The 14948-nt window shown below is 42.8% G+C and overlaps 1 protein-coding gene across 1 annotated transcript in view; it reads right to left on the reverse strand.

The window, feature by feature from the left end:
* The window catches only part of KIF18A (kinesin family member 18A), a 221245-nt gene that overhangs the window by 76369 nt on the left and 129928 nt on the right, over positions 1-14948 (reverse strand). The window contains exons 11-14 of the mRNA XM_069221971.1: positions 13149-13313; positions 12449-12570; positions 9647-9885; positions 333-410 (exon numbers count right to left, since the gene is read on the reverse strand). Of these exons, the coding sequence (XP_069078072.1) occupies positions 333-410; positions 9647-9885; positions 12449-12570; positions 13149-13313 (604 nt within the window). The remainder of the gene's footprint in view (positions 1-332; positions 411-9646; positions 9886-12448; positions 12571-13148; positions 13314-14948) is intronic.

Consider the following 14948-nt stretch of genomic DNA (forward strand, 5'->3'; position numbering starts at 1 on the left):
GAAAAGCGTTATTAAAGCTGTACTATATAGCCAGAAGCACCATGGAAAGTGCAGTGGGGTGAAGCTGGATCTATTGGAAACACAGCAACATGGTTTGTACACAAGGACAATGAAATAACAAATAAAAGGTAGCCTTAAAACGTCAGAACTGACAAAATAATCTTCTCAAGATGACCTAATTAGTTTGACCACAGCTAAAACTCAATATAAAGTACAGTCGAAGAGATCAATAACGTGTATATGAGTGATTACTTGTAAAACCAATTCCAGTGAGCACACATGTAACCAGCTCAAGTCCAAGCTAATTAACAATTTACCTAAGGAAAACTTACTCTCAAAAGGCTTGACCAATGCACATTTACTATTTATGGCATCCATTTGCCGTTCTCGTGTACTGCGTTTTCTGGCACCTTTGAAAATAAAAATAGATTTTTCCTGTTAATTTTCATGTAAGCTCTTTACAATTTGCAATTGTAAAAACAAAAAAAACAAGATGAATTCTAAGAATATTATTCAAAGCTTGTTTAGGACCTACGAGTGTAATATGGGATACCTACTCCATCTCAAAAGTTAAAGCAACATTCCTTTTTTCCAGTTAAATGCTTTACTCGACATTTCTATTACCACTAATGTACATTAAACACTTCCAATTGAATAGACACAAACGTTTACTCTTGCTTAAGATTTTAAAGTTTCTAAATATGTTAGTGTGGCAAAATTATATGTGGTTCAATAGCACAGGTTATTTAGAGTAACAAAACTAAAACACACATTCAAGTGAAAAGGCCAGCTTCCATGTTTTACCAAAGTACAATTACACTGGTGTGAGAAAAAACACAGATTCCTGCTTTACACGTTGCATGCTACACTGACTTTAAACATGGCAACATCAGTCCTAATAGTCATGATGCCTCTTCAATATTTTACCTTACTGTACAAATGTAATCCCTATCCTTCTTGGTTTTGTTAATTCCTTTTTAAAAAAAAGAATATGCATAAAAATGGGACAGCATAAATAATATATGCAGAGAAGGAATGGCCATTATGACTCACTGGAGTCTTCACCTTTTGCAAATCCACACAGTCAACAATGCTAAATGGCATATAACAGAGCGTGCAGCTCTGTATATATGCTTTTTATCAGGTGGCTAACATGCCTTGAGTTTTACTTAACAGGTTACTAGTATAAAAAGCACCTTAAAGTTTTGGGTTTAAAGTGGTTGTTAGACAACAGTTTTATTGCAAGCTTCACTTTAACAACTTTATTTTATTTTTCTCAGCATCGGCTTGTAGGTGAGTTTTCATTTTTCAAAAGATAAAAACAAGGAAAAGTTACCTTAACATAATTTATCACTCTTATTTCTGAGAAGTGGCTTTCTAGGAACGAGAGCCTGGTAAAGTGGTGGCTACTCCATCAATGGTTCTCCAGAACCAACAGGTGGCACTATCTTTGTAGTTCAACTCCACCAACAGGTCACAGAGCCATATAAGGTGCTGTCAAGCATTGTGATGTCAATTCATAGTCTTCTATGCCTTTAGTGGTGGAGATGTGCCTGATGAGATTGACTTTAAACCTTATTACTAAACATACAAGACTGTTCCTTAGAACTGGGAGGTGTATGGTTTGGTGATGAATCTTCAGGTAGCTATAGTATCCATGAGTAAACTGCAATATAAAGTAAATAATTTGATCTTCTGATGGATATTTCTACCTGCAGATTCCTCACCTCTTAAATCACTATCAAAGAAGTACGCTCCCAAGAGTTTTTTGTCCGTGGAAATGATTTATCCAAGACGTCTAGCAACACAGCTATGGCAAAATGACCATCCCTACATAATTCAGGATCAAGACAGTAGACAAGAGAAGATGTGGACTGAAGCCCTCATCACAGCCCAGCAGATACCCAGAATAAAAGCACCCCTTAGATAATGATTAAGAAGCGGCCTTCGCCCATGTGGAATAAACCATCCTTCCCTCAGGGAGCTTCTGCTTGGCAAAGGTCTATCAAATCTTGATACACGGACTGAATCAGCTCAAAACAGGCTGCTTCTAAATTGTCTTGTGCTTCTCAGAACATGAGGCGCTAAGAAACAGCTAGTTATTGAGGCAGTGTCTTTGAAGCGCGATTTTATAGAAACTGAGAGCTCAGTAAATATCAAGCTGGTGCAGTCTTTTCCTCCTCGGTCAAATGCTGAGGTAGATATAATGAAGGCAAGGTAATAGATTGGCCAATGTGGACCGTGAAAACGACCTCCTGAGAGAAAAAAGGCTGTGTCTGAAGTATCAGCTTGCCCAGAACAAAGGTGGATGCACAAGCAGGACCTACAGATTACTAGCAAGACAAGTGAAGATGATGGTTGTCAGAAAAACAGTTTTAAGTTTGAGGCATCTTAAGGACCAAGCGTGCATGGCCTCCAAAGGTGAACCTATTAGAAAGATGAACACCAGAATTAGGTCTTACTGAGGCATGCAGGGCGTGAAAGAGGGTACATGTAAAACAACTTCATGAAAAGCACCAAAAAAGGTAACTTGAAAAGTATGGCTAATCTGGAGGCAAAGTTTGTAAGGCTAACAATGCCCAAAGCAAAAACCTTGCCAGGTGAAAGAGAGTATGACTGGTTATACAACAAAAACTTAAGGGGTGGCAATCCCTTCCTAGGCACATCACATAACACAATGTGACCACCAGCTAAAATAAAAAGACTTGATGAAGGGGGCGGCACACCGCCAAGATAACATCTATCACCTTGGGCAAATTAACAACACTCAGTTGGTTCGCGCTCAATATCCAAGCATAAAGTTGGAAGTTCGGACAAAGAATCTGCCCCTCCCACTGAGAGATGTCATCTCTCTTTAGCGAAAGCTAAGAGGAGGACACAAAGAGAGGCCATCTGTGGGAGGTGGCGGTGAGAGGACTCTGGTCCTGAAGCTTAGGCAGGTTTATGTGGTGCCTCTGCTCTGCCATTGATCACAGGCCTCTGTGGCATCAAGATGACCACTTCAACAAAGGGAGAGCAACATGTGACCACTGCCAATGGAGAGTGTAAGAGCTTTTGGCAAGTTATGTGCTCCAGCATGATCTAACATCACAGATCCTGAGGTGTCACTAGGAAAATATGAATGGATTCTGTTATGACTTTCTAGTGCCAACCACAATGAAAAATGGGGCACTACTGGAGAGCTCATATGTGTCACTGAATATGGGTAGCCAGCACAATAGAGGACAAGCATGCCTTAAAGAAAGCTGTTCAGAAGAGGAGCCCTCCCCTGAAAAAAATCAGATTCACACCCTGAATTTCCTGGACTCTGAGAAGCAGGAAAGGCTTTGTGGGTGATTAAGTCTAGCTCTGCCACAATGAAAAGGTGTTGCTGCATGGACTGTAGTTGACGTATTGGGTATCTGATGGAGAAACCCAAGTCGAAGTCTATAGGTGGTCTAGCACTTTCAGCAGTCAGATGTTGTTGATACAGAATACACATATCCTGACCTGCACAAATGTGCTCAAACCACTGGCAAGAGATTCATTAAAACATGAGGCACAAAGATTAGACCAAATGACAGGACAGTAAACCGTTATGGGGGTCATTATGAACATGGCGGGAAACACCGTCAACCGCCGTGGTGACGGTGAACAGAAGACCGCCATTGGCGGTGAACAGAAACCCGCCATATAAAGATGCAAAAATCTGAATCCTCCCCAAAAAATCCCAGCCACCAGGACCTTGTCGGTGGAAATGCAGGACCTCCCACCCCGCCACCGCTGAGTACACAAACTCCCGCCCTCCAAATAATGATGCACAAGTCACTGCAGTGGTCAGTGGAAGTTGAATGACCACTGGCGGTACAGACCGCCACAGCCAGCAAGTGGACCCAACAGTAAGAAATGCACACATTGGCAAGTCTGAAACCCACACATGACACACATCCACAACACTATAAAACACTCACAGAGATACCCCACAATCCTTTGCAACGACATTTAGGACAACTGATACAGAGAACCCCAGAAGCAAACACTGAACGCCACAATACACAATACATACACCCAACCACACACGAGCACCCTCACCTAGATCCACACAACACACAACACAAACCATGCCCCCCCCAAACACCCACACTTCACAGAAAGGGAGCTAAGGACCATGGTGGACGAGATACTGAAGGTCGAGCCACAAATATTCGGGGCACAGGTCCAGCACACACCCACCGTCAGGAAGATGGAGCTATGGCAGACAATAGTGAACAAGGTCAATGCAGTGGGGCACCATCCACGCACAAGGGACGACATCAGCAAGAGATGGAACGACCTGCAAGGGAAGGTGAGGTCCATGGCATCCCGGCACAACATTGCAGTCCAGAAGACTGGGGGAGGACCTCCACCAACACCACCAGACTACACTGACTAGGAGGAAAAGGTACTGGCCATCCTGCACCCTGAGGGACTCACTGGGGGAATGGACTCGGGTAAGTCATCTACAATTACCTCATATCCAACACACCTGTAATGCATGCACCACCCTACCCCCTCCAACAGCCACCAGGACCACTACCCCACCCATGCCACATTCACAACATCCAGTCACCCAGCATGCCCACAAACCCACTAACAGGCCCACATCCGTCCCCTGTGCACAGCCACCTACCCCAGCAAGCAATCACAAAGGCACTACACCACCCACAATGCACCTCCACAGCCTAAGCAAAATGCAATGGCAACCTCACAAAGGCACCCCGCATTGCCCAAAAGTGGAAAAACCTTCACAAAACAGCCCAGACCTGTGCACCCCATCTGACCATGCAACTGTAACAGACATGTCCATTCCCCCCCAACAGGCATCACCACCCATGCTATCCTGACGGACAGGACAAGTAGTGGCAGTGCCCCACAGGGAGACGGAGGCACTACCCAGGACACTGGAGAGGGAACCCTGGACACTGACGAACACCCAGACCCCTCACACAGTCCTGGACTGTCACCATCCAGCGGCTCCACCCAGAACACCACTGACACCCCTACCACCCAGCAAACAACATCAGCCCAGGGCAACCGTTCTCACACCTGTGTATCCAGGCACAGACTGGTGGAACACATGGACAGAGGCCACAGTCACCCCCTGCCAATAGGAAGGAAGATGATGGCCACAGTACAAGTGGTACCGCCAGACCTGTGCAGGGGACACAGGCACAGGGGGCTAGGCCCAGTGGGAGGGTACCAGTGGCCCGGGGGGAGGCCACAGGATGGATGCTGCACCCCAGGACGCAATCTCTGAGGTCCTGGGAGCATACCACCATACCCAGGGCAGATTGGCCCAGATAGTTTCCACCCTGGAGCAGAGTCAAAGGATGCAGGTAGCACACCACCAAAAGGCCGTGGGGCAGTGGAAACTGCACAATGCCACCATGGCCACCATAGCAGGTGTGCTGCTGTACCTTGTCCCAACACAGCCTGAGGCCCCCACAGACAAGGAAGCCCTAGCTACAGGCCAAGATACAGACCGGGCAACAACATCAGCAACTGGACTTGTGCCACCATCTCAGGACACAAAGGAGACCTGCATCTCAACCCGTACAGGCCAACACCAGGCACCCAAATGGTCCCTCAGGCCCAGATATGGGACAGGAACACCAGCCAAGACCAACGCCCCCTCAAAGAAGTGACTCTGGCAAGAACTGTCCTCCAAATGTGCCACTGAACCAACGTCCACACTGTGTAAAAACAACCCCAAAAACTAGAAATGATAGATGGACATACCACTACTGCCAACAAATGCTGCGGCCATGCAGCCATATTGGACAACTACCAGTAGCCCACTCCCATCACTATCAACTGCACAATGTAATCCCTGCACCAAGTAAAACGCCTGCTCACCAATTACAATGTCCCCTGTCATTATGTCGAAACAAATGGAAGTATGAATGCAATTGTCTTATAAATCATTTATTCTTATCTGAGTAGCAGGAATTGCACCCCATGCATAACATGTGGTTGTGCCAACAGATTTGTCAAACAATTTTACTATAATGTTACATGCCCTATGCAAACCTGGTCACAGTGACAATGTCTATAGATCCAACACCCCCTAGATGAAAAGGCACACTGACAGTATGCTGCACAGACAGCAATCTAATCGAATTGTTCCACATAGTTACTGGAAGTAGAGTTGTATCAGTTGGTTCCTGGAATGTACATCTTCCCCCTCCTCATCATCACCATCACCATCACTCTTATCCCCTCTCTGAGGAAGCTGGTCTGGATATACAGCACTTGCGGAATGAAGAGCCAGACTACCAGAAGGAACGGCTGTCTCTCTGATGGTCTCCATATGCTATTAATCCCTGTTCAGGGGAGCAGAGGGAACACGTTGCTGTTAGGCTTTGAAAAGGAGGAAAACTGTATCACAAGGGTCTCAGACAGAGCATGAGCGGAAAAGAATTTGGGAGTCTCCCAGAGCTGGAGGATGGCAGAGGGTCATCTATCTGGTGCTTTAGTGCAGGAGCAGAAGCTGGCTTGTCCCTTGCAGCCAAAATGGAGTTCATGAGTGCCTCATTGAAAGGCAATAACTAATGGTGCCAGGCATCTTTCCCTTACTGTCCTAAAAAGTCCTGGGAAACTCCACACCCTTAGCAGAAATGCTGTAAAGGAGACAAGTTCCTCTGTGGGAGGACCAGAAGGGTGTTCTAGGTCACCTTCTGGGAAAGTGTCATGGCCTCTGGTATTTTATAGGGCCAGATAAATACCCCCATCACTGCTATATGGTGGAACAAGTTTTTCCATTTCACTAGTGTCTGCCTCATCATGCTAGACAATATTAGGTATCTGAAAAATTCAGTATCAGACCTTAGAATTTCATCTATGTGTATAAAATGCTGCACTTGAGACTAGGAATTGCAAAATGGGTTGTCATTAAGGTTAGCTTTAAGTCCGCATTACGCTTTGTCCAAAACAGTTTTAGGAAATATTGAGGACTGATTTGGCACCGGCAGATGCAAAAGAGTTGCCTAGGAAAGAACAACTGCAATCCCGTTGGCACCAACAGTGTTAGTGAAGGGAGCATGGTTGATTTGAGCTAAGACTGCCAGAGTGGTATAGTTCATGGTCCCGCAGGGCCATGGGACCTATAGGCATGCCAACATCGGTCAGAAGAAGGTAGAATATAGCATGCAAAGCATGTGTGAACTGGGTAGGATTGGTATTACAACACTAGAATGAGATTCAACAGCCTCCACTTAAGAGCCAGCACAGAACTGGGATCCTGTGCAAAGTGCATATGCTCCTCAAAGGCCACAGACTCCCTAGACAGCGTACCTGCCTGGTGACCTCTTACTGTGACTTCTGTGCTTCTTATAAGTGGACTTGTCTTTCAAAGGAGCCTGTTCTAATTACTAAATTACTGAAGGATATGGACCAGGATCTAGAGTGTGTCCTGTAACAGTGACAACTGCGATACTTGTCAAGTGCTTGTGTAATTAAGAGCTTTGTTCCTTGCTCTATGATGGTTTTGGTGTGCATGAGGGTACACTTATGATAGACCTCTGAGTCATGCATAAACCAGACGCACCAAAGTCAGATGTTGTGGGGCCTGAAATCTGCGTATGACACTGGTGCATTTCTTAAAGCCTGACAATCATGGAAGCACCACGATCCCTAAAGCACTACAAAACCATAATTGTGTGGAAAAAGTTCACTGGAGCTCAAAATCTAGCTCCGCATTGGGAGGCGTGGACAAATGCATTTGTCATCACGCTTGGCTAGGAAGTGTCAGAATTGGAACTGTGGTGCCATCTATTATTGTGGAGAGGCTAAATTGAACATTAAGGATCAGTCTGGCACCAGAAGGAGATTCAAGAGGTGAGGAATCTGCTGGGAGAAATATTCATGTTGCACACTACTTGCTATGCAACATGTTTTAAAGTATAGGGGGAAAAAAGCACTATGTTGCGGACATCAATGATTATCAATGTTGCACAGCAGCCTGCGCAGCTGTGCAATATGTTTAAAAAAAAAAAAGGGCCAGCAACACAAGGAGGGGAGGAAGCAGTAATAACAAAAAGAGGGTGGTGTAGGGAGGGAGGGAGTACCAGACGGAGGCAGGGGAAGAAGAAATAGTACCTCAAACAAAGCATAAGCAGCAGACAGGCACTGATTAAGTTCAATCAATTTGTACTTGGTCCATGATTCACAGAAAAAAACAGTAAGCGACACTTGGCCTGCGCTGGCTAATTAGAAGGCTGTAAAGAAGAGTGACACTGAAGCCAACAAATGGTTAAAAAAGGGAGGGCTTTAAGCTCTTTACTGTAAGCAATAGTCTCTCGCAGTCAAGACAGCATGCAGCGCATTCGCTGTCACATGCTTGACTTAAAAATGGCTTTGAGCTCTAGAGGGCTGATTTGCAGTCCTCAGGCCAACAATACTTCAGAGGCAAGGAGTCTGATCATGCCAGTAGTGAGCTGCCAAACCACGAAGAGAAGCCTCTAGTCTGAGTAATTTCAGGAGAGGGGAAACATACAAATGAGCCCATTATGAATACCCAATTCCAGAGACTTTCGATGGACTCTCCTGAATAGAAATCTTCTTGGTCTGTAAGTAAATGGAGAGGCTGAGTCTAGCACTAGGAGAGATGATATTGCACAACTCTCAAAGCACAGACAAGAATACCAATCAATGCAGGATGCAATCAGACTCTGGGCCTCTGGAAATCCACGCCTTTGTCATGGGGCAGATGGTAAACTGTGTAACCACCTGTGACTAGGAAAATTAGCTCTCTGGGGAGAGAAACCCCATATCCACACAAGATTGATCTGGAAACTTGCAATAAGTGAGGAACATGGACAACCTCTTCTGGGAGGCTGAAAAATCCAGTGAGCAGAGGGTTTTCCAGACCAGACAATTACTATCCAGAGACGTAGTGGAACACTGTGTCTTGACAAGCCTGTTGTTTGAGTAAAAGACAAAGATGAGACTCCACTCCTATACAAAGACAAGAATTATGTAATTTATGTGAGAAGACTAAAGTACAGGAAGTTATTAAAAACCCACCTTCAACCTACTCAGAGGACTTTAACAAAGCAACACAGTATTCACACAGGATCTTATGAAATATGATCCATTGTGAAATGTCCTCCCACCTCATTTCCCTCATAAGATGGGATATGTGAGCTGTTACTGTCCGGTACATAGTGGGCAGTAAATGTACCATCTAATTTGACCCCCTACATGCAGATAAGCCAACTGTCACGTCTGCTTCTCATCCTCATATCACACTTTCACTGAGTTTAAGACTACAGGTAAACAACAAACAGTTAGTGCCAGCATTATAAACTCAAGGATTGGCTTGACCGGTCTCAACATTCCATCCAGCGCACAAATAAAAACAAATTTATGCAAATGTCTTTTTTTTATCTAGCATTTGTAAAGTTTCACACAATGCTGAATTTCACACAACTTCAGTAACATGTAGTAGGCGTCACCCCTATTCAATGAATGCACTACTTCCGAAATTATGATCTGAGGGTCACACAGAAAACTGTCGCCAGTGATTCAGCACAGGATTTTAACAATGTGGTAAAACAAGAACTAGTCTACTAAGTTGAATATAGAAGATGAATGCACAAAGTAACCCTCAGGGATAAAGTATACTTACTGCATGGAGTGTTTGGAGTACAATGGAGGTTTGGGAAAGCCATGACAAGCGAGATATCGGGTTGACAGTCTTGCTTCATCTCTTCTACTCTGGTCTGATCTGCCCACACTACTGCTTTTTCTCTCTGCACCAAATGCTCCACTTTCTTCAATTCTTCTTCAAAAGTAGCATCTATCAATTTAGATTCTCTTAATTTGTTATATTCCCGCCAAAGGACTGGAAGTGCTGTGTTCAGGAGCCTAAAGGAACAAAATAACACAATCTTAAAAAAAAAACTACATTTAGAATAGATTCCTCAACCTCCCATTTGCAACATTTATCCCCTCTACTGACACAACCACTACCTACAGCATCATAATCATCATTGTTATTATTCTAAGAAACCTAAAAATTAAACTATGGAGAAAAGATGCCACAGTTGTGATGGGGGCTGTTGCTAGGATGCCACAAAGCTAAACTAATCTGACATTAATTAAGTAAAATGGTTCCTGTGAGGAATGTCACGTCTCACCTTTGGTAACATAGCATAAATATCAAAGCTTTATCAATGTGTACATGTTGCACATCAAAGAAGTCTTACAGTGCTAAAGAACTTAAAATTTCCAAATCATGTTTAAAAGGGTCACGTTTATTGAGTAAAATGAAAAATATAAAACAAAGCTGATATGGTTATTGGGAGTTCTTGATAAACCAAAAACTGTTCAGTTGTAAACATTGGTAAAGTCAAATGTTATTCAATGGGTGCAGTACTGTGGGACCTAGGACCCTTTGCATCAGAATCATGATAGAGCAAGGTTAGGGTAGAGTTGGCAGTTTGTCCTCGTCAAACCTCTAGGCTTGAGAAAAAAAAAAGGGGGGGGCCGGGATTACCAAAATGGCAAAGTGGACATCATCCACTTAGGCTCTGAGGCAACACGGCCATTGTTTGTGGCTGCAGAGGAGGAATATACAAAGGCCAACTGTCAGCTACACCCAGTCATGTGACCCAGAGACAAGCTGTAGGCACCAAATGGCTAAGGCAAGAAAACACCAACTTTCTAAAAGTGGCATTTTCATAATTGTAATTTAAAAACCGACTTTACCATAAATTAGGCTTTAAAATTATGATTCCAGAAACACCAAACAAGAATTTGTTATCTCTTCCATTGGGAAATTACACTTATAAAATGTAGTAAGGCAAGTCCAATGTTATCCTAAGTGAGAGGTTAGCCTTGAGGTAGTATTTGTATTTAAAAAAAGGAAGTTTTGGGCCTTGCATAAGGTTTACTTTGCCAGGCTGAAATGGCAGTTGAAAACTGCACACACAAATGCTGCAATAGCAGGCTTGAGACATGATTAAAGAGATACATAAGTGGATGGCACAATCAGGGCTACATGCCCACTAGTAGCATTTATTTCACAGGCCCTGGACACAAGTATTGCCACTTTACTAGGGATTTACAAGTACATTAAATATGTCAATTGGATATAAGCCAATCTAATATGTTTTAAGGAGTGAGAACAAGCACTTTAGCACTAGTTAGTAGTGGTAAAGGGCACAGTGTCCCAAGGCCAACAAAAACCAATCCAGCAAAAATGAAGGTGTGGAGGAAAAAAGTCTAGGGATGACACAGCAGAAAAGGCCAAATCCAACAGAAGTAGATTAATGAATGGCAGACAGGGAATACCCTAGTGTGCGACTCTTTCTCCTTGTAAGTCTCATACGTGACTTTGTAATGAAACAGTTATCCCTGCAGTGGAACTGCTGTGCTGGCAATGTGAAGTAGTGTTCTCCATTAAGCCATCTTTGAATGCCTTTTGTGTATTTTAAAAGAAAATTCAAAGATGGCTGCTGTGGTTGCTTGCATCAGCCATAGCAATCTTTCATTTTATTTTGTTGTATTTAAAAAAAAAAAAAACTCTCTTAAAAATGGTTGCCGTACATATATGAGTATCAGCAGACTTCATCTTTGACTGTGATGGCCCCTGCACGTAGGTGCATGAATTCAATGGTTAAAGAAACATTTTTAGATGGATGCCTCCTGATAGAGTGGCAGGCGATGCTGAAGGCACACATACCTTTTGGGGGGGCAGGCGAGTGTAGTAAAGGTAAGAGGTTAGAGAGGAAAGCACAAAAAGTGAGGTGTTGGGAAAAGGAGATCGAGAAGGGAAAGACGACATAGTCCCTCACATATATTGCAATGTAATGTCATTCATCAGCAATACAATGATACATGCTAGCAAAATCAAAACACAATCAAAACAAAATGTTTCTGGGCAGCACAACTACAGCAACAGGGAGGAAAGCCATCGAATCAGGACCAGAGAAGTGAGCCAAAAAAGTCAATCAATTAGGGGGCTGACCAAAATCCCATTCTATATAATGAGCCAAGAAGGACAACCAAACATGACTACATGGCTGACCCAAAGTCCACTATATATATTGAATTTATTTACATTAGGTCTTTGACAAAAAGGACTGAAGTTGTCTGTTGGATAAATCTATAAATGAACACATGCCAAAATTCGCAGATGGGTTCTCAGTCTTACCATGTTTGTGAGGGCTGCTGAATCTAGACCTTCTAAAGCATACACAAGCCGCAAACTCGTGCATTTAAAATGCATGTAGTTAGGTTGAATACACATAAGTAGATGAAAGAAGCGTTACAAGTCATTTCCGTATGCAAGGTAGAACTGACCAAATAGGTATGGCAATGCATTTTAAATATAAATTATGAAATCTGTTTGTTAATAACAATCAATTGTTGTGGATAACCAGGGGCACCTGTGAAATAAATATACACTTCGTCAACTTGCACTTACTTTTCAGCATGTTTATTCTCTTGCTCTCGGAGTGATGCAAGATGCATCATGTACTGAATTTGAGTTTTCAGGTCGTTCACTTCCAATTGCAAGTGGCAGCATTTTAGCTCTTTATTCAGCTCCTGAAAGAACATTGAGAACATGACTGAATGTCTTCGAACTGACGTCCAGAAAAACTAAAAGCAACTGCCCACGTTGAGAGCAGGAACTATTGCAATATGCTACACACTACTTTTCAAAGCCCCGTTTTAGCTTCTTACAGGTCTAACATTATCTAATGTTAAGGGATTAAATATTAATGGAAATGTCATTGAAGCTATTTATGGGAAAAATCATGTCTGCATTGCGAGAGTACCTGATAAAATATTAATATTGGCCTAAATCCTAAAATTAAATTAGTACAAGACTGGAAAATTAACAAAGAAATATTTAAAACACAAGGATCTACAGATCACCTTCAGCCAACCATCTCCAAAAAAGAAAACAAACACTGCAGCGTACGAGCACATAGGAGACCTACGCCGACTGCCACATGAGATGTATAATCAAGTTTCCTGCCATCAATACTAGTTGATTTGCACCAGGAATTAATTTCAAACTTTAGGAATTTTTGTTAACATACACCGTGCACATACCACATTCGAGAAAAAGACTGCAACAAAAGACTGCAACCGTATTTCGTGAGTATTTAAATGCCCACCTCTGGAATGAGCCCGTCCTGATTCGAGAGACGCATTTCATTCTCAACCCGATGAAGCCAATCCGTGTTCTCTTCAAAACGCTTCATGGAGTCTTCTTTTTTCTTTTGTATATGTACGTGTTGTGTACTAAGCATTGCCAGCCTTTGATCCCTTTTACCAGTTGCCTAATCAACAACAGATAGTAGATTTAGACACAACTCTTCTCCTAAGCCTTTTGAATAAACCAGAAATGTCAACAAGTCACTCACAGTCTTTTGGTTGGCATTTAATAAGGTAAAATAAAATTTAAAACAAAAAACAAAAAAACATGCTGTGCCACTTTCTCAAAAATGAAGTTAAGAACTCCAAGTCGCACTAGCCACATGTGAACCAAGGAGGGCATTTTTATTTTATAAAGTCGATCATATTATAAGAGAAGATATTAGTTCACTGAAAGGGTTTGTGTAGACTATGCACCAAGGACATCGGGGCGCTGTACCGGCTGTTTTAATTTACAAGTACACTTAAGTCAAGATAAACTGCAGTAGCAGATCTCTGGGATGAGAGGTAACAACACAATATACGGGAACTCTATTAAATGACCGGATGAGAAGAAAAAATGTCCAGCATAGTCCAAAAAGAAAGCGTATGGTGAACAGCATATCAGTATTTATGCCATGTTTGTTACCAAAAATGGCCAACCAGCATGATCAATCATGTGGCTGCATGTTTCATGGTACTGCAGCCATATTTTTTGTTTACTGCACGGCTGGCCCCCAACATGATGAAGCATATCCGTGCATGCAACACCACACAGGCACATGTATGCTGTGATGCCATTTTTATTATTCTATGGTATGACTGGCCAAAGGATAATGACGTATGGACATACATGAATCACCATGGATGTGCACACATGCATTATTCGCTGGGGAAGGCTTTTTTTTTAAAACACTTTTGATACATGATTCCAAATGGAAGACACCAACCTTGGAGCAGTACATTAAAAAAGAACAAGTGTGTGTGAAAGTGTGTTGTGTAGAATGGAGGGCCTGTTAGCAAACAGTAAGCAGCAAAACAGGATAGGGAGGGCTGTGACTGGTGGTGATATTGAGTGATGCTGTATTAGTACTGTGTTGATGGGGTGGTGTTGGTATTGGTAGTAATGGTGGTGATAATAGAATTGGTGTTATTAGTGACTGGTTTTGGTGGTGGCGTGGTTATTTGTTGTGATAATTACTGTATTAATCGTGTTATTGGTTTTTATACTGATGAGGTTGTTGACTGTATTTGTGGCAGTAGTATTTGCTAAGACCAACAGGTCTACCACAAATATTACAATGATAGTAGTAACACTACTCGTAGGGTGATAGTTTTGGTGGTGTTTTATTTTTGACACATTCTTGGTGGTACTGTTTGTGGGGTAGTGTTATCTATAGTGGTGCTATTGGTGGTACCAGCATTTGCCATAAATGATGATGCATGGTATTGGTGATAGTTGTGGTGGTGCTATTGTGCTGGTAGGATATTGGCAGTTTTGGTACTAGTGGAGGTGTGGTATTAGCGGCTCAGTCTTCCTGAAGGTGTTGGTGGTAGTTTTAGTAGTGGTGCTACTGACATTGTTGGTGGTGGCTGGTAATGTAGTAGGGATAGACTTATTTGGTGGTGTATTTGCATTACTACAGTTGGTGTAGTATTGGTGGTGGAATTTGTATTGTGATATTGGTAGAGGCCTTGCAGGTAGTAGTGGGGATTTTATTAGTGGTGCTTTTAGGATTGTCAATGTTGCTGGTGCCAGCTGTAGTACTGGTGGGGTGGCA

Source organism: Pleurodeles waltl, chromosome 3_1, assembly GCF_031143425.1.
Source record: "Pleurodeles waltl isolate 20211129_DDA chromosome 3_1, aPleWal1.hap1.20221129, whole genome shotgun sequence".
NCBI lineage: Eukaryota > Metazoa > Chordata > Amphibia > Caudata > Salamandridae > Pleurodeles > Pleurodeles waltl.